This window comes from Elephas maximus, chromosome 4 (assembly GCF_024166365.1).
Source record: "Elephas maximus indicus isolate mEleMax1 chromosome 4, mEleMax1 primary haplotype, whole genome shotgun sequence".
Lineage (NCBI taxonomy): Eukaryota > Metazoa > Chordata > Mammalia > Proboscidea > Elephantidae > Elephas > Elephas maximus.
In genome coordinates, this window is record NC_064822.1 from 97,084,533 (window position 1) to 97,108,717 (window position 24,185).

A 24,185-nucleotide genomic window follows, 5' to 3' on the forward strand; every position below is an offset into this window, starting at 1 on the left:
ACTTTAGATGGAAAACAATAAAGGACTGATATATTTTTAAATGCTGTTTAAACAAACAAGAATAACAAAAAAAAAATACCCACCCTTTTGCCATTTCTAGTCATAAAGATATTTAGCCAGGATTCTTCCTTATTTAAATTCTTCCTGTGTTGTGAGCCTTCCCATAAAACTCAACTGACTGGGCCCTGTAACTATTATATACTTTGAGGGTTCTGAGTCATTCATCTGTCTCTTCACTAAATTAAAGCAACCTTAATTTTAGATTCTCTCTAGCCTCTTTTGTGAGAGATGAACTGGGAAGGAAGAGGAGGGACTGGATCTTGAAGTTGCTGAGCTGCTTCCTGCCCAGTCACTCCTGCTAACAAATTTCTCCAGTCAGAGGGTAACTAACTACGTGGAGGTTGCTCTTCTTAGGTTTCTTAAACCAATACAAGATTTTTCAATTGGGAGAATAGTCTGTCGCCAGTTACTTACTTTCTTTTAACCTTAGTCAAATCTAAAATGTGACCTTTTATACAGTCAGGAGATAATACTTTTCTGATTGATAATGTTAAATCATTGAGGATTGGACTATCTCGAGCAATTTAAAATCATCTATGACTATGAGTCGGAATCGACTCGATGGCACTGGTTTTTTTTTTTTTTTTATGAATTTCTAGAAAGATTTATTTGGAAGTAATTTTAATTGAAATACTTTTTGTGTGGCTAACTCACTGTATACGAGGTTTTCCTTTTAGTTGTATACTAATTGGCTTCATTTAATTCTTACTCAAAAATAATAATTCCTTTTTCAAGATATAGTTATATGTAAAGATCAGTTCAGTGTATACAAATAATTTTACCTTTTCAACCTGACTCTTTTCATTCAAGGGAAACATCCTAAATGACACATATCTTTTATGAAGCTGAATTGCCATTTTGACCTCAGTGATGTTTCAGTGATGAATGTTCTAGACATTACTTAGCAAAATGTCCAAGCCTTCCCCTCCCTGCCTTTATTAAAGAGTTTTTATTGTTCTCAGACATGAAGATTTTGTTATTTTATAGAATATTTGGGAAAGCCTGGTGGTGTAGTGGTTAAGAGCTATGGCTGCTTACCAAAAGGTCTAGCAGTTCAAATTCACCAGGCGCTCCTTGGAAACTCTATGAGGCAGTTCTACTCTGTCTTATAGGGTCACTATGAGTTGGAATCGACTCGATGGCAGTGGGTTTTTTGGGTTTTATAGAATATTTGTTGTAATTCATTTTCTGAGCAGTTAGAATTTCATGATGTATTTGTGTTTACTACGTTTTTCTTTAGATTTAGCCTTTTTATGCTTTTTGTGTCTTAAAAGTTATTTTTTCAAGCCAGTAATTAACATTGAATGTAAAATTACTTTTCCTATCCTACTGAATCAGATTTGGAAGAGATATTGAGTAATGAATCCATTGGCTTTCTTCTAATCAACAGTCTTCAGTGTTTGTTTTATTGCCTATGAATAAGAAAAAAGTTGTTTACAGTATACCCTAAGTTATTTTAAATCCAAGAATTGGTCTTTGCATTACCTGTTGATATCTAGTTCCATTTTGATTCTAGTCTGCTCTATATTACAAGATTCATTCTTTAAATACTTTTTTTTATTGTGCTTTAAGTGAAAGTTTACAAATCATGTCAGTCTCTCATACAAAACTTTGTATACACCTTGCTACGTACTCCTAATTGTTCTCCCCCAATGAGACAGCACACTCCTTCTCTCCACTCTCTCTTTTCGTGTCCATTCAGCCAGCTTCTGACCCCCTCTGCCCTCTTGTCTTCCCTCCAGACAGGAGATGCCAACATAGTCTCATGTGTCTACTTGATTTCAAGAAGCTCATTCTTCACCAGCATCATTTTCTATCCCATTGTCCAGTCTAAACCCTGTCTAAAGAATTGGCTTTGGGAATGGTTCCTGTCTTGGGCTAACAGAAGGTCTGAGAACCATGACGAAAAAAAAAAACCCAAACCCACTGCCGTCGAGTCTATTCCGACCCATAGCGACCCTATAGGACAGAGTAGAACTGCCTCATAGAGTTTCCAAGGAGCGCCTGGCGGATTCAAACTGCCGGCCCTTTGGTTAGCAGCCATAGCACTTATCCACTGTGCCACCAGGGTTTCCAGAACCATGACCACTGGGGTTTAAATATGTTTAAATAAGTTGCCTGAAATAGCCAACACTGTCTCAGTACTTTTGATTGCTTCCCCCACTGTGAACTTGTCTTTGGAATTATTATAATACTTTGTATTATCCTTACTGTATTCTACATTGTTTTATGGTTATTTTAAATGCTTTACTCTTATTACTAAATATAATCTCTGTAAGCAGGGCTTGCAGTATTAGTGACTGAGTCCTGAGCCTTTATCACTGTGAGTTTATTACTATATTAGTTCTAATTACTTGGCAGGTCACAGTTACGTCATTCACATTTACAGATGCATTTACATTACATACCTTACATGCATTTACAGATCATTAATACATGTTACACATAGAGAAAATGCAAAACCCATCACCCAGGGTCAAAGCAAAACAGACCCGTTTTTACTTGTAAGTTCAGATGATCAGACCTATATACTCACTCCTGTGCTTTCTTTTGCTTTAGATCTCTCCTAACCTTTTTTTGAGAAAATTTTCAAAGAAAGAAAAGTTGAAGGAGCTGTAGAGTGCATGCTCGTATACACACCACCTAGCTTTTATAATTAACATTTTATTTGCTTTGTCACATATGTATCCATCCCCCTACTAATTAATTTATCTTATTTTTTGATGCATTTCAAAGTATGTTGCAAATATCAGTACACTTCCCCCCAACACTTCAGCATGCATGTTATTAACTACAGTTCAGTATTTGTGGACTTTTTTTTCCCTCCTTTTTTAAAGAAATATTACAGATGCAGATACAGACGCTCTTAGATCCCTTCTGACTCCCTCCCTTCCCAGAGAAATCATTCCTGTGTATGTTGGTGTACTTCTGGTATAGACGTGTGCATCCCTAAACTAAATTAACCGTTTTTAAAACATACATAAATGGTGTGTTTTACATATCTTATTTTTTCACGCTGTTAATTTTGGATTTGTCTATCTCTTGTATTTAAATTCTTTGGGATCTGGTTTTAGCGTCAGTAAGAGATTCTGTAGACTACTAAATATCTAACACTTTTTGTCTATTTTGTGCATTATGATTAAAAGAGGAGTCTCTAGGTAGTACAAACGATTAACATGATTGGCTACAAACCTAAAGCTTTGAGGTTTTAGTCCACCCAGAGTCACCTCAGAAGAAAGACCTGGCTATCTACTTCTGGAAAATCAGCCACTGAAAACCCTGTGTAGCACAGTTCTGCGCTGACACGCATGGGGTCGTCATGAGTCAGAATTGACTCAACAACGACAGGTTTGGCTTATGATTCAAAGAACTAATAAGCTATAAAGGGTGAAAATTAAAAAATCATATTTAACTATTAACCTTTGTTTGAATCCTGAAAATTTACAAATTCACCTGAATTTATGGATGAGAATTTGACAGACATTGATTGCTAAGGCTTTTAAACGTTTACCCACGTTATCATTATTTTTGGCATTACTTCTTTATGTAGTTAAAATAATTTTACCCACATATTGAATGTAGGTGGTTGAGATCTAATCCATGTGTTCATAATGTATTTCTTAGCAACTAAAAGGTGTTCTTTTCAGGAGCTATACTTTTAAGAACCAATGGGGCTACAGCACTCAGGAGAAGGTTTCAAAGATTTTTTTTTTTCTATTAATAACAGCACAAGCAGCAACATAGATTACAAGAGTTTTGACACTTTCTGCATTGCTGTAGACTCAAAGGGTTTAAATTTGTCTCCAGTATGTAACATCAATGTGGTGTCACTTTTTCCTGACCTCATCAACACATTAGACATTATGAATGTTTCCTTGTATATTAAGACCCATTTGGTGTTTCTTTTTTTTTCACTTACGTTTTTATATGCCTTTCATCCAAAGGGTGTAGAACATTTTACACATAATAACTTTATCTCACAGTGCTCCTTTGAAAGTAGTAAGGTTTTATTTCCCACTTTAATGATAAAACAGTTGCAAAAATTGATTATGTATCGGGCCAACACTTTACATCTTTACCTTCTTTTTGTTCCTTAATCCTCTATAATAACACTATTCAGCGAAACTTTCTGTGATGATGGAAATGTTTGTATCTGCACTGTTCAGTATGGTAGCCGCTAGCGTTTGAAATAGGGGTAGTATGACTGAGAAACTGAAATTTTAATTTAATGAAAATTGGAATTTAAATAGCCACATGTGGCTACTGGCTATTATATTGGACAGCACAGCTCTAAAATCTCCACAATTCCACTGAACTGCTCTTGGAGTTAGCCAGTTACCTCCTGATTTCCAGACCTAGTCAGCGTGTTTTGATTGTCATCTTGTTTGATCTTTCTCTGGCATTTGATTGATTATCTCTTTATTTTACAGTCTCTTTGTTATCTGTGCCTTTACTCTCCCCTGGTTCTCAGTCTTTCCCATTGTCTCTTCTTATGGTTGATGTTGGTGTTTTTAGTGTCCACTAGTGGCTTGTTTTGCTCTTAACAGTTCACATTCTCTCAGAGCCAAGTTTACCTATTCATTCAGCATTTGTTGAGTATCCACTTTGTGGCAGATACTTGGGCTAGAAAGAACTTACCCCCTTCTTAAAGGACCTTCTATGATGTCAGCTGGCATCAGTGCTAAGGATTATAAGATCTCTCTCTCTTTCTTCCTATTGTTTCTTTCTCTTAAAGTCCAAACTCATACACTCATCTTTCTTTTGGTGGTTGGTCCTGAGTGTCTTGTGGGTACATCACATTACTTATTTAGTACTGACCTTATCTTGTACTCGTAAATCCCTCTCCCCAAAATAAGTAAAAATTAAAAATCTTCCACCCATAGTTCTTCACATTTTTTATATCTGTACTGCTTTGAATTTCATCTTCCTTTAACACATCAAATTTGCTGTCACCCTCGTTGGCTCCCATAACGTTGATTCTTAACTATTTTCTGTCCCTGATAAATCCAAACGATCCAGCTGTTCTAGTTTCTCCTCTTTCTGACAGCACTGGGTTTTTTTCTTTATATACCAGGTGCCATTCTGAGTTTCTTGTATTATCTAATCCTTGTAACAGTACAGTCAAGTATAGGTACTGAAACCAAGGCATAGAGGGTAACTTTTCTCCCCCTTTTTTGCTGGTTTATGCACTTGTTTCTTTTTTTGTTTTTGTTCGCGTTTTGTTCTTTTAATTTTAATAGACTTTAGAGCAGTTTTAGGTTTATAGAAAAATTGCACAGAAAATACAGAGTTCCCACATACTTCCTCACCCCCATGTATTATTTCCCGTTATTATTACCATCTTGCATGAGTGTAGTACATTTGTTAAAATTGATGAACTGATTAAAAAACAAAAGAACAATAAAAACCTGCTGCCATCGAGTTGATTCCGGCTCATAGCGACCCTATAGGACAGGGTAGGACTGCCACGTAGGGTTTCCAAGCAGCGCCTGGTGGGTTTGAACTGCCAACCTTTTGGTTAGCAGCCATAGCTCTTAACCACTATGCCACTGGGGTTTCCAATGAATTGATAGTGATATATTATCATTAACCAAGGTCCGTAGTTTACATTAGGGTTCACATTTTGTGTTTTATGGTTCTATGGGTTGTGACAAATGCATAATGTCATATAGCCACCATTACAGCATCATACAGAATCGTTTTATCACGCTAAAAATGTCTGTGCTTCACCTATTCACCCCTCCCCTACTTCCCCCGAACCCTTGGCAATCACTGATCTTTTTTAAGGTCTCTGTAGTTTTGTTTTTTCAAGAATGTTATATAGTGGAATCATACAGTGTGTTGCTTTTTCATATTGCCATTTTTCACTTAGAAATATGTATTTAAGGTTCCCCCATGTCTTTTGGTGGCTTGGTATCTCATTTCTTTTTATCACTGAATAATATTCTGTTGTATGGGTGTACCACAGTTTATTTCTTCACCTATTGAAGGACATCTTGTTTGCTTCCAATTTTTGGCAATTATGAATAAAGCTGCGATAAAGCTGCTGTGAGCATTCGTATGCAGGTTTTGTGTGGACATAAGTTTTCAACTTTTTAGGTAAATACCTAGGAGTGCAAAGGCTAGATCGTATGGTAAGCCTTTGATTAGCTTTGTAAGAAACTGCCAAACGTCTTTCAAAGTGACTATATTATTTTGTATTCCTACCAGCAATGAATGAGAGTTGCTGTTGCTCCACATCCTTGGTAGCTTTTGGCATTTTCAGTGTTTGGGATTTGAGCTATTCTAATAGGTGTGTAGTAGTATCACATTGTTTTAATTAGCAACTCTGTAATAACATACGATATTGAGCTTTTTTCTTTTTTTTTTAAATTTTTATCGTGTTTTAAGTGAAAGTTTACAAGTCAGGTCGGCCTCTCACACAAAAACTTATATACACCTTGCCACATACTTCCAATTGCTCTACCCCTAATGACACAGCTTGCACCCTCCCTCCACACTCTATTTGTGTCCATTCCGCCAGCTTCTAAACCCCTCTACCCTCTCATCTCCCCTCCAGAGGGGAGATGCCAACATAGTCTCAAGTGTCCACCTGATCCAAGAAGCTTGCTCCTCACCAGCATTCCTCGCTATCCCATTGTCCAGTCCAATGCCTGACTGAAGAGTTGGCTTTGGGAATGGTTTTTGTCCTGGGCTAACAGAAGGTCTGGGGGCCATGACCACCAGGGTCCTTCTAGTGTCAGTAAGACCGTTAAGACTGGTCTTTTTACAAGAATTTGGGGTCTTCATCCCACTGCTCTCCAGCTCCCTCAGGGGTTCTCTGTTGTGTTCCCCGTCAGAGTAGTCATCGGTTGTAGCTGAGCACCATTTAGTTCTTCTGCTCTCAGGCTGCTGTAGTCTCTGGTTTGTATGGCCCTTTCTGTCTCTTGGGCTCATAATTACCTTGTGTCCTTGGTGTTCTTCATTCTCCTTTGATCCAGGTGGGTTGAGACCAATTGATGCATCTTAGATGGCCGCTTGCTAGCGTTTAAGACCCCAGACGTCACTCTCCAAAGTGGGATGCAGAATGTTTTCTTAATAGATTTTATTATGCCAATTGACTTAGATGTCCCCTGAAACCATGGTCCCCAAACCTCTGCCCCTGCTACACTGGCCTTCAAAGCATTCAGTTTCTTTGGGAAACTTATTTGCTTTTGGTTTAGTCCAGTTGTGCTGACCTTGCCTGTGTTGCGTGCTGTCTTTTCCTTCACCTAAAGTAGTTCTTCTCTACTGTCTACTTCCTGCCCCCTCTCGTAACCATCAAAGAATATTTTCTTCTCTGTTTAAACTGTTTCTCCAGTTCTTATAATAGTGGTCTTATACAATATTTGTCCTTTCCCAACTGACTAATTTCACTCAGCGTAAAGCCTTCCAGATTCCTCCATGTTGTGAAATGTTTCGCAGATTCATCACTGTTCTTTATTGATGCATAGTATTCCATTGTGTGAATATACCATAATTTATTTATCCATTGATCCATTGATGGGCATCTTGGTTGCTTCCATCTTTTTGCTATTGTAAACAGTGCTGCAGTGAACATAGGAGTGCATATATCTGTTCATGTAAAGGATCTTTATTTCTCTAGGATATATTCCAAGGAGTAGGATTGCTGGATCGTATGGTAGTTCTATTTCTAGCTTTTTAAGGAAGCGCCAAATGGATTTCCAAAGTGGTTGTATCATTTTACATTCCCACCAGCAGTGTATGTGTTCCAGTTTCTCCACAACCTCTCCAACATTTATTATTTTGCATTTTTTGGATTAATGCAAGCCTTGTTGGGGTGAGATGGAATCTCATTGTAGTTTTGATTTGCATTTCTCTAATGGCTAATCATTGTGAGCATTTTCTCATGTATCTGTTAGCTACCTGAATGTCTTCTTTAGTGAAGTGTCTGTTCCTATCTTTTGCCCATTTTTTAATTGGGTTATTTGTCTTTTTGTAGTTGAGTTTTCGCAGTATCATATAGATTTTAGAGATCAGGCGGTGATCGGAAATGTCACAGCTAAAAACTGTTTCCCCGTCTGTAGGTAGTCTTTTTACTCTTTTGGTGAAGTCTTTGGATGAGCATAGTGTTTGATTTTTAGGAGCTCCCAGTTATCTACTTTTTCTTCCACATTGTTAGTAATGTTTTATATACTGTTTATGCCATGTATTAGGGCTCCTAACGTCCCTATTTTTTCTTCCATGATCTTTATTGTTTTAGATTTTATATTTAGGTCTTTGATCCATTTTGAGTTTGCTTTTGTGCATGGTGTGAGGTAAAGGTCTTGTTTCATTTTTTGCAGATGGATATCCAGTTACGCCAGCACCATTTGTTAAAAAGGCTGTCTTCATTTAACTGCTTTGGGGCCTTTGTCAAATATCAGCTGCTCATATGTGGATGGATTTATGTCTGAATTCTCAATTCTGTTCCAGTGGTCTGTGTGTCTGTTGTACCAGTACCAGGCTGTTTTGACTACTGTGGTGGTATAGTAGGTTCTAAAATCAGGTAGAGTGAGGCCTCCCACGTTGTTCTTTTCCAGTAATGCTTTACTTATCTGGGGCCTCTTTCCCTTCCATATGAAGTTGGTGATTTGTTTCTCCATCTCATTAAAAAATGTCTTTGGAATTTGGATTGGAATTGCATTAAATTATAGGTTGCTTTTGGTAGAATAGACATTTTTATAACGTTAAGTCCTCCTATCCATGAGCAAGGTGTGTTTTTCCACTTATGTAGGTCTCTTTTGGTTTCTTACAGAAGTGTTTTGTAGTTTTCTTTGTATAAGCCTTTTAAATCTCTGGTAAGATTTATTCCTAGTATTTTATCTTCTTGGCAGCTACTGTAAATGGTATCAATTTGGTAATTCCCTCTTCAGTGTTCTTTTTGTTGGTGTAGAGGAATCCAGCTGACTTTTGTATGTTTATCTTGTATTCTTATACTCTGCTCAACTCTTCTATTAGTTTCAGTAGTTTTCTGGAGGATTCCTTAGGGTTTTCTTTGTATAAGATCATGTCATCTCCAAATAGAGATACTTTTACCTCTTCCTTGCCAATCTGGATGCCCTTTATTTCTTTATCTAGCCTAATTGCTCTGGCTAGGACCTCCAGCACAATGTTGAATAAGAGTTTTCGTAAATGGTGTCCTTGTCTGGTTCTTGATCTCAAGGGGAGTGCTTTTAGGCTCTCTCCATTTAGGGATGTTGACTGTTGGCTTTGTATAAATGCCCTTTATTATGTTGAAGGATTTTTCTTCTGTTCCTATTTTGTTGAGAGTTTTTATCATGGATGGGTATTGAACTTTGTCAAATGCCTTTTCTGCATGAATTGATAAAATCATGTGATCCTTGTCTTTTGTTTTATTTATGTGGTAGAATACATTGTTTTTCTAATGTTGAACCATCCCTGCACACCTGATATGAATCCCATTTGGTCAAGGTGAATTATTTTTTTGATATGTTATTTATTGAATTCTGTTGGCTAGAATTTTTTTGAGGATTTTCTCATCTAAGTTCATGAGGGATCCCAACCCAATATAAGTCTGTAATTTTCTTTTTTTGTGTGTCTTTACCGGGTTTTGCTATCAGGGATATGCTAGCTTCATACAATGAGTTAGGGAGTATTCCATCCTTTTCTTTGCTTTGAAATACCTTTAATAGTAGTGGTGTTAACTCTTCTCTGAAAGTTTGGTAGAACTTTGCTGTGAAGCCATCGGGCCAGGCTTTTTTTGTTGGGAGTTGATTACCTTTTCAATCTCTTCTTTTATTATGGGTCTTTTTAGTTGTTATACCTCTGTGTTAGTTTAGGTATGTAGTGTGTTTCTAGGAATTCATCCATTTCTTCTAGGTTTTCAAATTTGTTAAAGTACAATTTTTCATAGTAATCTGATATGATTCTTTTAATTTCAGTTGTGTCGGTTGTAACATCACTCATTTCTTATTCGGGTTATTCTTCTGTTTTTCTTTTGTCAATTTGGCCAATCGTTTATCAATTTTATTGATTTTTTTCGAAGAACCAGCTTTTGGTCTTATTAATTCTTTCAATTGTTTTTCTGTTTTCCATTTCATTTAGTTCTGCACTAATTTTTATGATTTGTTTTCTCCTGGTGCCTGAGGGTTTCGTTTGTTGTTCTCTTTGTTCAGTTGTAGGGGAGCATTTTTTCTTATGCTTTTTTGCTGTTTGTATGTCTTTGGTGAGATGTCTATTCAGATCTTTTGTCCATTTTGTAATTGGGTTAATCGTTTTCTTATTGTTGAATTTTAAGAGTTCTTTGTATATTTTGGGTATAAGTCCTTTATCAGATATGTGTTTTGCAGATATTTTTCTCCTAGTCTGGTTTGTCTGTTCATTCTCTTAACAGTGCCTTTCACAGAGCGGTTTTTAGTTCCAATGAGATCCAGCTGTCACTTTTTTCTTTCATGGGTCTTGCTTTTTGGTGTTGTATCTAAATAGTCATCCCCAAACCAAAGTCACTTAGATGTTTTCATATGTGATCTTCTAAACGTTTTATAGTTTTGCATTTTACTTTCAAGTTCATAGTCCATTTTGAGTTAATTTTTGTGAAAGTTATAAAGTACATGTCAAGGTTCATTTTTTTGTATCTGAATGTCCAGGTGTTCCAGCACCATTTGTTGAAAAGACTGTCTTTTCTCTATTGAATTGCCTTAAGTCCTGAGGTTGGGTACTGTCAGCCCTCTGACTTTATTCTTTTTCAATATTTGTGTTGGCTCTTCTAAGTCTTTTGACTTTCGATATTAACTTCAGAATCAGTTTGTCAGTCAACCATTAACTGACTTGGTGGGATTTTGATTGGGATTGTGTTGAATAGATCAAGTTGGGAAGAATTTATACCTAAGAAATACTTAGGGTAAATCTACAAAATATATACAAGATCTATATGAAGAAAACTACAAAATGGTAATAAAAGAAATCAAAGTAGATCTAAAGACTCAATATTTTCTGGAAGGCATCGTAGAGAACTGGTATAGTTTCTTTCTTAAATGTTTGGTAGAATTCACTAGTGAAACCATCCTCATCTGGTGCTTTCTGTTTGAAAGGTTATTACTGTATTTATTCTCAAATAAGTTGCATCTTCTGCATTTGTTTGCTGGCTGCGCCCTCCTTGCAAGCAGGCTATGCTGATTTTTCTTCACAGCAACATGTAAAAATGACATACTGGTGCCTGTGAAAATAAGTTGTGGAGGGGCGTGGCCAACAAATGCCGAAGGCGTCTTGTATTTGCATAAAAATATGATAATTGTCGATTCAGTTTTTTAACAGATACAGACCTATTCAGATTCCTTATTTCTCCTTGTGTGAGTTTTAATAGTTTGTGTCTTTCAAGGAATCGATCCATTTCATCTAAGTTACCAAATTTGTGGACATTGAGTCCTTTTTTATCCTTTTGATGTCTATGAGATTTGTAGTGATGGCCCCTTTTTCTGATAGGAACAATTTGTCTCTTCTTTTTTTTTCTTTGTTAGGCTTGCTAGAGGTTGATCAATTTTACTGATCTTTTAAAAAAGCTAGCTTGCTGTTATTGATATTTCTCTATTTTCCTGTTCAGTTTCATTGATACCTGCTCTAATTTTTTTCTTTTTTTTAATGCTTGCTTTAGGCTGAAATTGCTTTTCTTTATCTAGCTTCCTAAAGTAAAAGCTTAGGTTATTTTATATCTTTTTTCTTTTCTAATAAATGCATTCAGTGCTATATATCTTCTTCTAAGCACTGCTTTCACTGTATCCCACAAATTTTAATGAGTTATTCTTTAATTTTTATTTAATTCAAGATATTTTAAATTTTTTTCTTGAGATCTTCTTTGACCTGTGTGTTATTTAGAAATATGTTATTATTTTAATGAGTTTTGTTCCAAGTATTTTGGGATTTTCCAGCTGTCTTTCTGTCATTGATTTCTAGTTTAATCCCATTGTGGTCTGGTCTAAGAGTGTACTTCGTATGATTTCTATTCTTTTTAAATTTGTAAAGGTGTGTTTTATGGCCCAGAGTGTAGTCATTCTTGGTGGTATATGTTCCATGTAAGCTTGAGAAGAATGTATATTCTTCTGTTGTTGGGTAAAGTATCCTATAAATGTCAGTTAGATCCAGTTAGATTGATAATTCTGTTCAGTTCAACTATATGTTTACTGATTTTCTGCTGCTGGATCTGTCAATCACTGATAGAATGGTGTTGAAATCTCGGTTAGTAATTTGTCCCCAGCACAAAACTAGTAAGTAGTTATATTCCTTTCCTATTGCTATTGTAACAAACTACCACAGATTTAGTGGTTTACAACAACACAAATTTATTATCTTACCATTCTAGAAGTCAGAAGAATGAAATGGGTTTTATTGGGCCCATTTACTGGCTGTACTCTCTCTGGAGGCTCTAGGGGAAAATCTGTTTCCTTGCCTTTTTCAGCTTCTTGAGTTCACCTACATTCCTTGGTTCAAGGCCCCTCCTCTATCTTCAAAGCATACCATTCAGCCCCTGCTTCCATCATCACAACTCTCTTTTTCCGACCCTCCTACATTCCTCTTTTATAAGGACTCTTATGATTACATCGGGCCATCTGGATAATCCAGGATAATCTCCCCATATAAAAACCCTTAATTTTATTCACATCTGTAAAATTCCTATTATCATGTGAGGTAACATAAGTTCTAGGACTTAGAATGTGAACGTCTTGGGGGTTCGGGGGATATTATTCAGTCTACCATAGTAGTAGAGTCAGGATTTGATCTCAGCAAGTGTGGTCTTGGAACCACTTCTCTGTTCTGCCTTCTGCATCTAAATGTCTTCTGTGTGCAGTGTTTTAATTGCCTGTGTTCATCTCTCCTACTAGGATATGGCCCTCCTGAAACAGGACTTGTAGCATTTCAACCAGATGAGTTCAGATAAAGAAAATGATGTTCTGTGCCATCAAGTAGACTCCGACTCAATAGTGACCCTATAGGAAAGAGTAGAACTGTCCTGTAGGGTTTCCTATGCTGTAATCTTTATGGGAGTAGATCTCCAAGTCTTTTCTCCTAAGGAGAGGCTTGTAGGTTTGAACAGCTGATCTTTCAGTTAGCAGCCAAGGGCTTAATTTTTACGCCACTAGGGCTCCTTACGGAATGATGAGGCATCAATAATAGAGACAATAATGTTCTCATTTGATTCCTCAACTCTTTAAGGTTGTATGTGTGTGCCCACGTGCACATGTGCGTCTGTCTGTTCTTTTGACTGGCTTGTAGTTAACCAGGTACCTCCTAATATTAATATAAATTATAGGTAAAATATTAAGATAAATACATATATGTTTAAATTTAAGTAGCCACTTGTATTAGATAGCATAGCTGTATATCTCCATCATTCCATCAGACTACTCCTACAGAATTGTAATGCATATGTTGAACATGATTTGTCTGAAATGAAAATTCTTTTAACAACTTATATTGTCTTAATTTTGGGGTTCTCTTTTTGTGGGAAAAGAGATAAGGGGTAAAATATATTTTAGACGTGTTTTATGGTATTACAAGTAATTTTAGATAGAATAAACTTACTGTTGAGGATTTTTTACCCAGATACTATTTTTATAGTTACCTGACAGTATAATTAATAGTAAAAAGCCTTGATAGTTTCTTACTTTAACATACTCCTTTATTCCTGGAAGTACTTCGTGAGAATTTAACTGTTAACACAAATTACTCTAAGGACTATGTGAAACCCCATTTGAATAGTGTTTTCATTATGCTGGTAAATTTAACTGTTTCTAGGCAGTTTGTGTGAGCTCCACCCATGCTTTAACCTGTTTCTCATTTTGATGAAGTCCAAGCAGGGGAAAAAAAGAACAACAAAAAACCTTCCTGTGTGGCCTGTAGAGATCAAATCTGAAGATTATTAATGCATTTCCAGCTAGGGACCGTAAGCAAACAAACTCTGCTACAGATAACTACACCCTTCCTGTTTTGGGATTGAGTTTACTGTGGAACAGATTTCGGAAATAGGTTTCTGACAGCTGTGAATTTTATTTATAAAATGTTGGAGGGTGAGGTTCTTCCTTTAACATAAAATTAATTATTTCCTGTTTAATGCCCAGGCAGTGCATTTTAAGAAGTCTTTTTTAAAAATTTACTCTGTAATACAGGATTGTGTTGCTTCCTGCAGTTCTGGTTGTTCTTGCTAACTAATGTGCAAAATGTGTCTATTTCAATGAATAATTCAAAAAGAACTTACAATTAAAAAAAAACACAAACTTTAAGTATTTTTATTATCTTGTCTCCAGAGTGACAGTTGTTTATGGTTTAAATAGATGTATGAATGCATTTGAGTATGGCTTTATTTTTGATATGCAAATCCATAGCATGTTTATATTCTCTAAATATGCTAAAGAAAGAATTACAATTTAGGTAAAGTAGCAGATTTACATTAAAGAATTGGTAGGTTAATCCACAGTGTAACATTATCCTCATCTAGTACATCTGCTATAACGAAGCCTACAAAATTTAGGCCACCCACAAAGTGCTTTGCTGAGGCCTGTGGTTGGTGTTAGAAAGCTGCTATTATGTGGGCTGACTGGTTTGGTAAGGAATTTACCTCCACTAAGACTGTGAAATATGAGTCGGAATCGACTCGATGGCACTGGGTGGGTTGGGTAAGACTGTGAAACATCATGGTTCTGACTTTCCTCCATGGGGACTGCTTTGGCTTGACTTAGGTACTGTGTGTTTGCTAGGCCAGTCATGTGCTGTATTGCACTGGAGTGTTAATACCAGTTTTGTGTCATGTAAACCTTAGGATAAACTGGGATAAATGGTGGGTTTAAATTGCTGAATTAAACTTTATGGCTATAATGAGTAAATTTCATCACTATTTAGGAAAATGTGTGTGTGCATGCCTCTGTATTAGGGCTGAGATGGGGAAGGCAGCTAGGGGTTTTATATATTTCTGTGTCATTGGAAATACTTGTCCTTTAAATTTCTTTGGAAGCATGTCAGTGGTTTTGAAGAACAAGGAAAAGAATTTAGTATAATTTACCAGCCAGGACTAAAAGCCAAAATTAATTAATATTCTTCTTTAAATAATTTTTTTTTTAATTTTTATTCTGCTTTAAGTGAAAGTTTACAAATCAAGTCAGTCTCTCTTACAAAAATTTATATACACCTTGCTATATATTCCTAATTGTCCTCCCCCTAATGAGACAGCACACCCCTTCCCTCCACTCTCTCTTTTCCTGTCCGTTCTGCCAGCTTCTGACCCCCTCTGCCCTCTCATCTCCCCTCCAGACGGGAGATGCTAACATAATCTCATGTGTCTACTTGATCCAAGAAGCTCATTCTTCACCAGCATCGTTTTCTATCCCATTGTCCAGTCCAATCCATGTCTGAAGAATTGGCCTTGGGAATGCTTCCTCTCTTGGGCTAACACAAGGTCTGGGGACCATAACCACTGGAGTCCTTCTAGTCTCAGCCAGACCATTAAGTCTGTTTTTGTTTTTTTTTATGAGCATTTGGGGTATGCATCTCACTGCTCTCCTGCTCCCTCAGAAGTTCTGTGTTGTGTTCCCTGTCAAGGCAGTCATCGGGTTGTAGCCGGGCACCATCTAGTTCTTCTGGTCTTAGGCTGCTGTAGTTTCTGGTTTATGTGGCCCTTTCTGTCTCTTGGGCTCCTAATTACCTTGTGTCTTTGGTGTTCCTCAGTCTTCTGTGATCCAGGTGGGTTGAGACCAATTGATGCATCTTAGATGGCCGCTTGCTAGCATTTAAGACCCCAGACGCCATTCTCCAAGGTGGGATGCAGAATGTTTTCTTAGTAGATTTTATTATTTTTTTAATTGGCTTAGATGTCCCCTGAGACCATGGTCCCCAAACCTCCTCCCCTGCTACACTGGCATTCAGTTTCTTTGGGAAACTACTTTTGGTTTAGTCCAGTTGTGCTGACCTCTCCTGTATTGTGTGCTGTCTTTTCCTTCACCTAAACTAGTTCTTATCTACTATCGAATTAGTGAATACTCCTCTCCTTCCCTCCTTCCCTCCCTCCGTCCTCTCGTAACCATCAAAGAATATGTTCTTCTCTGTTTAATCTCTCCAGTTCTTATAATAGTGATCTTATACAATATTTGTCCTTTCGCAACTGACTAATTTCACTCAGCATAATGCCTTCCAGATTCCTCCATGTTATGAAATGTTTCACAGATTCATCACTGTTCTTTATCGATGCGTAGTATTCCATCGTGTGAATATACCATAATTTATCCATTCTTCTGTTGATGGGCACCTTGGTTGCTTCCATCTTTTTGCTATTGTAAACAGTGCTACAGTGAACATGGGAGTGCATATATCTGTTCGTGTAAAGGCTCTTATTTCTCTAGGATATATTCTGAGGAGTGGGATTGCTGGATCATATGGTAGTTCTATTTCTAGCTTTTTAAGGAAGTGCCAAATCGATTTCCAAAGTGGTTGTACCATTTTACATTCCCACCAGCAGTGTATGTGTTCCAGTCTCTCCACAGCCTCTCCAACATTTATTATTTTGTGTTTTTTGGATTAACACAAGCCTTGTTGGAGTGAGATGGAATCTCATTGTAGTTTTGCTTTGCATTTCTCTAATGGCTAATGACCGTGAGCATTTTCTCCTGTATCTGTTAGCTACCTGAATGTCTTCTTTAGTGAAGTGCCCATTCATATCTTGTACCCATTTTTTTAATTGGTTATTTGTCTTTTTGTAGTTGAGTCTTTACATATCATGTAGATTTTAGAGATCAGGCGCTGATCAGAAATGTCACAGCTAAAAACTTTTTCCCCGTCTGTAGGTAATCTTTTTACTCTTTTGGTGAAGTCTTTGGGTGAGCATAGGTGTTTGATTTTTAGGAGCTCCCAGTTATCTAGTTTCTCTTCTGCATTGTTAGTAATGTTTCGCATACTGTTTATGCCATGTATTAGGGCTCCCAACGTTGTCCGTATTTTTTCTTCCATAATCTTTATCATTTTAGATTTTATATTTAGGTCTTTGATCCATTTTGAGTTTGTTTTTATGCATGGTGTGAGGTATGTGTCTGGTTTCATTTTTTTTTTTTTTCTGCAAATGGATATCCACTTATGCCAGCACCATTTGTTAAAAGACTGTCTTTTCCCCCGTTTAGCTGCTTTGGGCCTTTGTCAATATCAACTGCTCATATGTGGATGGATTTATGTCCGAATTCTCAATTCTGTTCCATTGGTCTATGTGTCTGTTTTTGTACCAGTACCAGGCTGTTTTGACTACTGTGGCAGTATAATAGCTTCTAAAATGAGATAGAGTGAGGCCTCCCACTTTGTTCTTTTTCAGTAATGCTTTACTTATCTGGGGCTCCTTTCCCTTCCATATGAAGTTGGTGATTTGTTTCTCCGTGTGATTAAAAAGTGTCTTTGGAACTTGGACTGGAATTGCATTAAATGTATAGATCGCTTTTGGTAGAATAGACATTTTACAATGTTAAGTCTTCCTGTCTGAGAGCAAGGTATGTTTTTCCCCTTATGTGGGTCTCTTTTGGTTTCTTACAGAAGTGTTTTGTAGTTTTCTTTGTATAAGCCTTTTACATCTCTAGTAAGATTTATTCCTAAGTATTTTATCTTCTTGGCAGCTACTGTAAATGGTATTGATTTGGTGATTTCCTCTTCAATGTTTTTTTTGTTGGTGTAGAGGAATCCAACTGACTTTTGTGTATTTATCTTGTATTCTTAGACTCTGCTCAACTCTTCTGTTTCAGTAGTTTTCTTGAGGATTCCTTAGGGTTTTCTGTGTATAAGATCAGGTCATCTCCAAATAGAGATACTTTTACTTCTTCCTTGCCAATCTGGATGCCCTTTATTTCTTTATCTAGCCTAATTGCTCTGGCTAGGACCTCCAGCACAGTGTTGAATAAGAGTGGTGATAAAGGGTATCCTCGTCAGACTCTCTCCATTTAGGATGATGTTGGCTATTGGCTTTGCATAAATGCCCTTTTAAATAATTATTTTTAAGAGATCAAAAACAAATATTGTAGACATTAAAAAAAAAAAAACACACAGCCACAACCACCCCAACAACTACCAGCAGGCATTTGAGAAACTATCATAAGCCAAACAGTTTCTCCAAAAGCTTGTAAATGCTAGTTTTTCAAAATGAACTAAATAATTTTTTAGAGAATAAACAATGTTATTTTTTTAATGAAATTAGAAAAATGAAAATTAACAGATATTTTAAGTCAGATAAATTGTATTTCTTTTAACTTGGATGGAGACTTAACTGTAATTTTTCTTCAAAGCCATGAATAACAGTATGAAAAAAGGCATCAAAGTCTTAAGTACATTTGGGACTATAAGAGAATTACATTTAGTGTGGCGGACACTTAGCAATTTTTGGAGAGGAGATACCAGTTTACCACTGATACAAATTAAATATATATATTGAAGTTTAAAAAATACATATATACACACACACATATATATGGGTATAGATGTATATGCGTGTTTGTATTTATGTGTGTATATAAACGTTGTTTTGATCTTAACCCTGCCTTGACCAAATGCATTGCCATAGAGTTGATTTCAATCAAAGCAACTCTATAGGACAAAGTAGGACTGTCCCATAGGGTTTCCAAGGCTGTAATCTTTACAGAAGCTGACTGCCACATCTTTCTCCTGCGGAGCAGCTGGCAGGTTTGAACTGCCAACCTTTCAGTTAGTAGCCAAGCACTTTAACCACTACACCATCAGGGCTCCTTTGGTGGCTTTAACTCTTGTTAAATATTTATAAACATGGAACTTTTTTTTCCCCAAATACCTTCACATTCAAACAGAGAACCTGAAGTTTGGGGCTTAGAAATATTTTTCTTCCAAAAAAATAAATGAACAGAGCCATTGCTGTGCCTTCCCAAGCCTTTGTTCTTTGCTCAAGTCTGATGTCCTTTTAGTAGATTGCCTGATACTGATACAGTTGCAGTGCCAAACCTTCCAAATTCAGTCATGTGGTATGTGAATGTTCTTCTCCTCATTTCAAGTTGTCAGCAAATCTCAAAAGACATAGATTTAAATGGCCTTTTTTTTTTTTTTTTGGCAGTAGTGACCTTTGAGGGACAAGAGAGGTTCAGCTGTATTACTGCATCTCCTTTTTAGACTTCAGTACCATAAGACAACAGAGTCAACTAAGTGTTTGGCTAATTATTTTCACTATTAGCTAACCAGAATATATTTCACATTTCTAGGTTTACCGACAAGACTGTGAAACATTCGGGATGGTTGTGAAAATGCTGATTGAAAAAGATCCTTCATTAGAAAAGTCTATACAGTTTGCCTTGAGGCAGAATTTACATGAAATAGGTGAGCGGTGCGTTGAAGAACTCAAGCATTTCATTGCAGAGTATGACACCTCTAGGCAGGATTTTGGAGAGCCTTTTTAGAAGATTTCTTGCTCAGGCAAAAGAATGTTTCTAGGTACCCCCTTCCCCCCACCCCCCGGATTGTGTAAATCCTTAATATATGGAATTTTTGCAATGAAGAGAAATACTTTATGATAGTTGACCACATTTCCAATATCAAAAAAACATCTAAAATAGTTTAAGATATTTTAATTAGATTTTTTTTATCTACATGTAGAGCCCCCCTAATCTGTACTCCCCCCCCTTCTTTTTTTTTTTTTTTTTTTTTCCTAAAATGATGTGTCGATTAATTTTCCAAACTTTGAAAAAGCAGTCCTGGAGAACAGCTTTCTGTGCTTACTCGTGTTCCGTAGTCTTCCACAGTACTTGGTCATTTGTTTGGTCACAGGACTGTAGTTTACAAGTTGGAGATCATTCCACTTAAACATCAGTAGTCTTTTTGGATTTCATAGTGAACAATACCATGTGAAAATGTTAGAATTCTGAGTTGTGATTTTATTAACTTGTTGCTTACTTATCTTAGCCTTTGTAACTTTTAATGTGTTAATATGTATTGTCCAAATAAACTAAAGACATTTTAGAGAATATTTGCTTTTAAAATAATTTCCATTCAGTGATAAAATTAGGACACTTAAATCTCTAAAAGACACTTCGGGATAAAAAAAATTTTTTTTTTTAACCAACTAAATTTACTCAGTGTCTTCTATTAAAATAATCTCGACTACTCTCACTGATGTGTGAGTCTTACATAATATCATATTCAAGACTAACAGAAAAGGGGCAGTTTGAAATGAAAGATGAGGGATATTTTAAAGTTTTAGATTTCTCAAAAGACTTCTAATTGACAAAGAAAAATTTAGAGGATATGGGAGAGTAGAGTTTTATTTTTTCCATAGGTCCATATTCTCCATCTTAAGAAATAAGATAATTGATAATATCTATACCCAAGATTAAGCCATTTACAGATTATTCACTTGTTAATCTCTGTTTGTAGTCCAGTGAGTTCCTTTTTCTGCTGCCCGTTTTAGAGGTTCTTAGCCCTTTGAAAGTGTTCTTGAAAGAAACAAAATAGGCAGTAAACCCAGCATAGTTTACCCGTTGATCAGCAGTCTGTGTAAACAGTACTTCATGAGTGAGCTGTCCAAATCACAGGTTAGTTAGAATCTAACTGAAGATGAGGATATTCTGCTCATTTCCTGATCACTTCCAGCAGCCCGGTGGCACTTAGCCAAAATATATCATTTTGTGGCATTAGTTAGTGAGGAAACCTTAAAAATCATGTTTGTTATTACTACCCAGTTTCATTACCCTCCCATTCTCTTTCCATTTCCACTCTCTTCATGCTTGAATTCTGGCATTATTTTTAGTGACCTCTGTTTTTATTGATAGTATCTAAAAGAGCTACCCCAGAGTAGAAAAAAGAAATTATATTAAAAGTAGGAATAGCACTGTAAGTAATTTTAACACATCCTATAATGGATGCCTCAAAATATGTATTATCCCATTCCACAAATTTAAAAACTGAGGGTAACAATTATTTTTTAAAGTTTCCTAAATTAGACCAGCTTGAATTTTTATTTTTGCCATTTAGATGTTGTATTTATCTAATTTTTATAAAGCATAAAATATCTCTGATATTCTTCCCTAATGCAAGCAGTGATTTTGTTAACTTTGGAAAGACTAAGAAAGTACTGAACTCCTTCCCTCTCCCCGCCCAATTCCAGGATTCAGTTCATTTAGACAAGATGTCACAAGTTTGAAAATAAAACTTGAGAAACTACCATAGAGTCACAGGGGTTGTTCACTTTGCTGAAATTCGTTAGAGAAGTTTTATTAACAACAGATGCATTTAAATGTAGGGTCAACGGATAATTTCTTCTTTTCCCCTCCTCCGAAGCTATATTCAAAAAGTAAAGCTGTTTATAGCTTGCCATCAGCATTATTTTGGTAGGCTCGTCAGTGTTAAATCTGTTTTGTTTCTTTTTTAAAGCTTTTTAAAGTCTGATTTTAGGATAGATAAGTTCAGATGTGTACCATTTTGCAAAATGTTCTTGATAAAAGGAATTTGTTTGTAAATTATCCATTCTTTTTCAAAGTATTCTCAATTGATGTGATAAAATTTTCATTGTCTTAACATAATGCCTTGATGATCAACAGGGGGAAAACAGATATTGTAAAGCTTTTTGTGAATTTTAAAAGTGCAAAATAAAACAACCAGATTTAAATAATTAGATTGTGTTTTCTCTTATCTCAACAGGCTTAAGTTTTGCTAAAACGTAGCCTTTATTACTCTTTAAGATTACTCCTTAATTTTTTTTTATTCAGTTTACCTACTCTGCAGCAGGACAGGAGGAAGATTGAGAATTGAGAACACTTAACTCTGATGACTTACAGAGTCTTGATCTCTGAGAACGCAGTTAAACAAGATTAGATGGTGCCTGACACATAGTAACCAAAACCAAAAAACCTGTTGCTGTTGAGTCGATTCCAACTCACAGCAATCCTATAGGACAGGGTAGAATTGCCCCACAGAGTTTCCAGGGAGCGTTGGTGGTTCGAACTATTCGAACCACCTTTTGGTTAGTGGTGGTAGCACTTAACTACTGTGCCACCAGGGTTTCCTGACACACAGTGATGCTCAATACTTGGGTGATTGTGAATTTCAGAGGATTGTAGAATTAAAATTTTACACCTTTGTAATTTAATAGTAACTCCTTGAGGGCAGGAATGTGTTGTCTTTATGGCCCCAGTTCCTAGCACAGTTTACAATATTGTAGGTACTCATATTTGTTAAGATGGGTTCACAAGGGAAGTGACATTTGACCTGAGTCTTGGAGGAATAGGATTTGTTCAGCCGGAGAAGGGTAGTATTGCACGTCCAGAGGAGGGAAGGGTACGGGCTAGCATGACAGAAGCTAGTGGGGGAAGATGATAGGAGGTGACGGTGGGCAAAGGTAGCTGAGAGCAGAATGTGCAGGGTTTTGAATGGTTGAAGTTTTACTCTTTCTTAAGAATGCAGTGTAAAAACATTACCTATTTATTATTCTTGCTAAAAATGTTGATTTCTCATGGTCCCTCAGCTACTTCCTAGCCCTGAGCCAGTTCACAGATCCAGAACCTCTTGAAAGAAGATGAGACCAGATCCCATTAAAGAAGGACTCTGCTACACTGCCAAAATGAATGCTGATTTCAGCTTTACTTTAGAGTTTTCTTTAAGGGATCCTAAGTCCCAAGGAAAGCTCTGACAGTTCTTTGGCTACAACTTTGGAGATGGTGACCTGGTCATCTCTGAAGTGTTCATGGTGGACAGCATTCAATGTTGCAGGCAGCCAGCCACCCAGGTGGCTTTACACCTGTGACACTGCTCAGGCCAGGGCCTGGAGCTTCTGTGAGTAATGGGCACACTCAGCTTGCCAGACCAAGGTTTGTGGGTTATCCACAGTGCATTTATCATCTTGCCAGTTCTCTTGAGAGAAAGAAAAAACTAGTAACTAAGGTAGTTAGAAGAGTCTATTCTCTCATTTTCCTGTGGTAATAGAGGTGAAATTGAGTCACATGGCTGCCTAACTAGGACTACATTTCCTGTGTCCCCCCCTGCAGTTAGGTGTGACCAAGTGACTAAGTCCCCTCCTATGGAATATCAGTGTAAGTACCTGCCACTTCCCTGCCAGGGCCCTTAGGACAGTGGACGTGTCTCCTCCATGCTCTCTCCTAGCTCCTCCCAAGAGTAGTAGCAACCCAGCCTTGACTGTGCAGACAACAAAGTCCTGGGAGATAGCAGAGCCGTAAGAGAGGAGGAACCTGGATCCCTAAGTGACCACATGGAGCACTGAGCTGTTCTGTGAGAGAGGAATAAATGTCTTTGTTTCTTAAGCCGCATTGTTGGTTGGTTTCTTGTTGCAGTAGTTTACCTTTTGCTCAAACTAATACAAATGGCATTTGAGCGTTAGTTTCACTTAAATTGGCCCTCAGCAGGCTGAATCAGTTATACAAGTTTTGGGGGTAATGGGCACTGATGGTGCAAAAGGCTTTACCAGTCCACTAAGTCGGAGTTTCAAGCCATATTTAAAATTCACTTGATGACAGATATTGTTAAAGCCTTGTATATATTTGGATGGCAGTAGAAGCCATCTGATTCTATAGCACGTTTTTTGAGCTCTGCTCCCACACTGGTGTTCTGACGCTAGGCCATTATCATTAACAAGGTATAAGGTATTAAGATGTTTTCCCAATTTTTTAAAACTTTGTATTCTGCTACTTCTCTAGAGTAGTAGAATGTAGTATACCATATTGAATACCCTTTAGAATATTTTTTTTTCAGTCTCAATATACCAAATACGGGATTTTAAGAAGCGACATGTCTTTCAATTATTTCACCATCTAAATAAGGTTAGAACTACCATTCTGGTGTTTTTTGGTTCACAAAACACTTTCACATGTAATCCTCAACTAGTAAGAATTTTATTCTCATTTTACAGTCAAGGGCCAGAGAAGTTATTACTTGTCCATGGTCACATAGCTAGTATGTGGCAGAGCCTGGGTTTTACCCAAATCTTTCAACTCTAAGCTCAGTGTTCTTAGAAGAAGTAAAGAAGTTTGGTGGTCATTCAGAGCAAGGTTCAAGTCCTGACTCCAGCGCACACTTGTTGTTTGATCTTTGGCACATTAGTTTTCAATTGTTGTATAATGTATGTGCAGTTTATGTGTAATGTAAATTAATGTGTAAAGTGAATG

General features: G+C 36.8%; 1 protein-coding gene across 7 annotated transcripts in view; it reads left to right on the forward strand.

The window, feature by feature from the left end:
* The window catches only part of PPHLN1 (periphilin 1), a 160,911-nt gene extending 139,807 nt beyond the window's left edge, over positions 1-21,104 (forward strand). For all 7 annotated transcript variants that reach the window (XM_049882851.1, XM_049882847.1, XM_049882845.1 and 4 more), the window contains one exon: positions 19,278-21,104. In XM_049882851.1, coding sequence (XP_049738808.1) covers positions 19,278-19,472 — 195 coding nt within the window. In that variant the 3' untranslated portion in view covers positions 19,473-21,104. The remainder of the gene's footprint in view (positions 1-19,277) is intronic.
* The last annotated feature ends 3,081 nt before the right edge of the window (positions 21,105-24,185 follow it).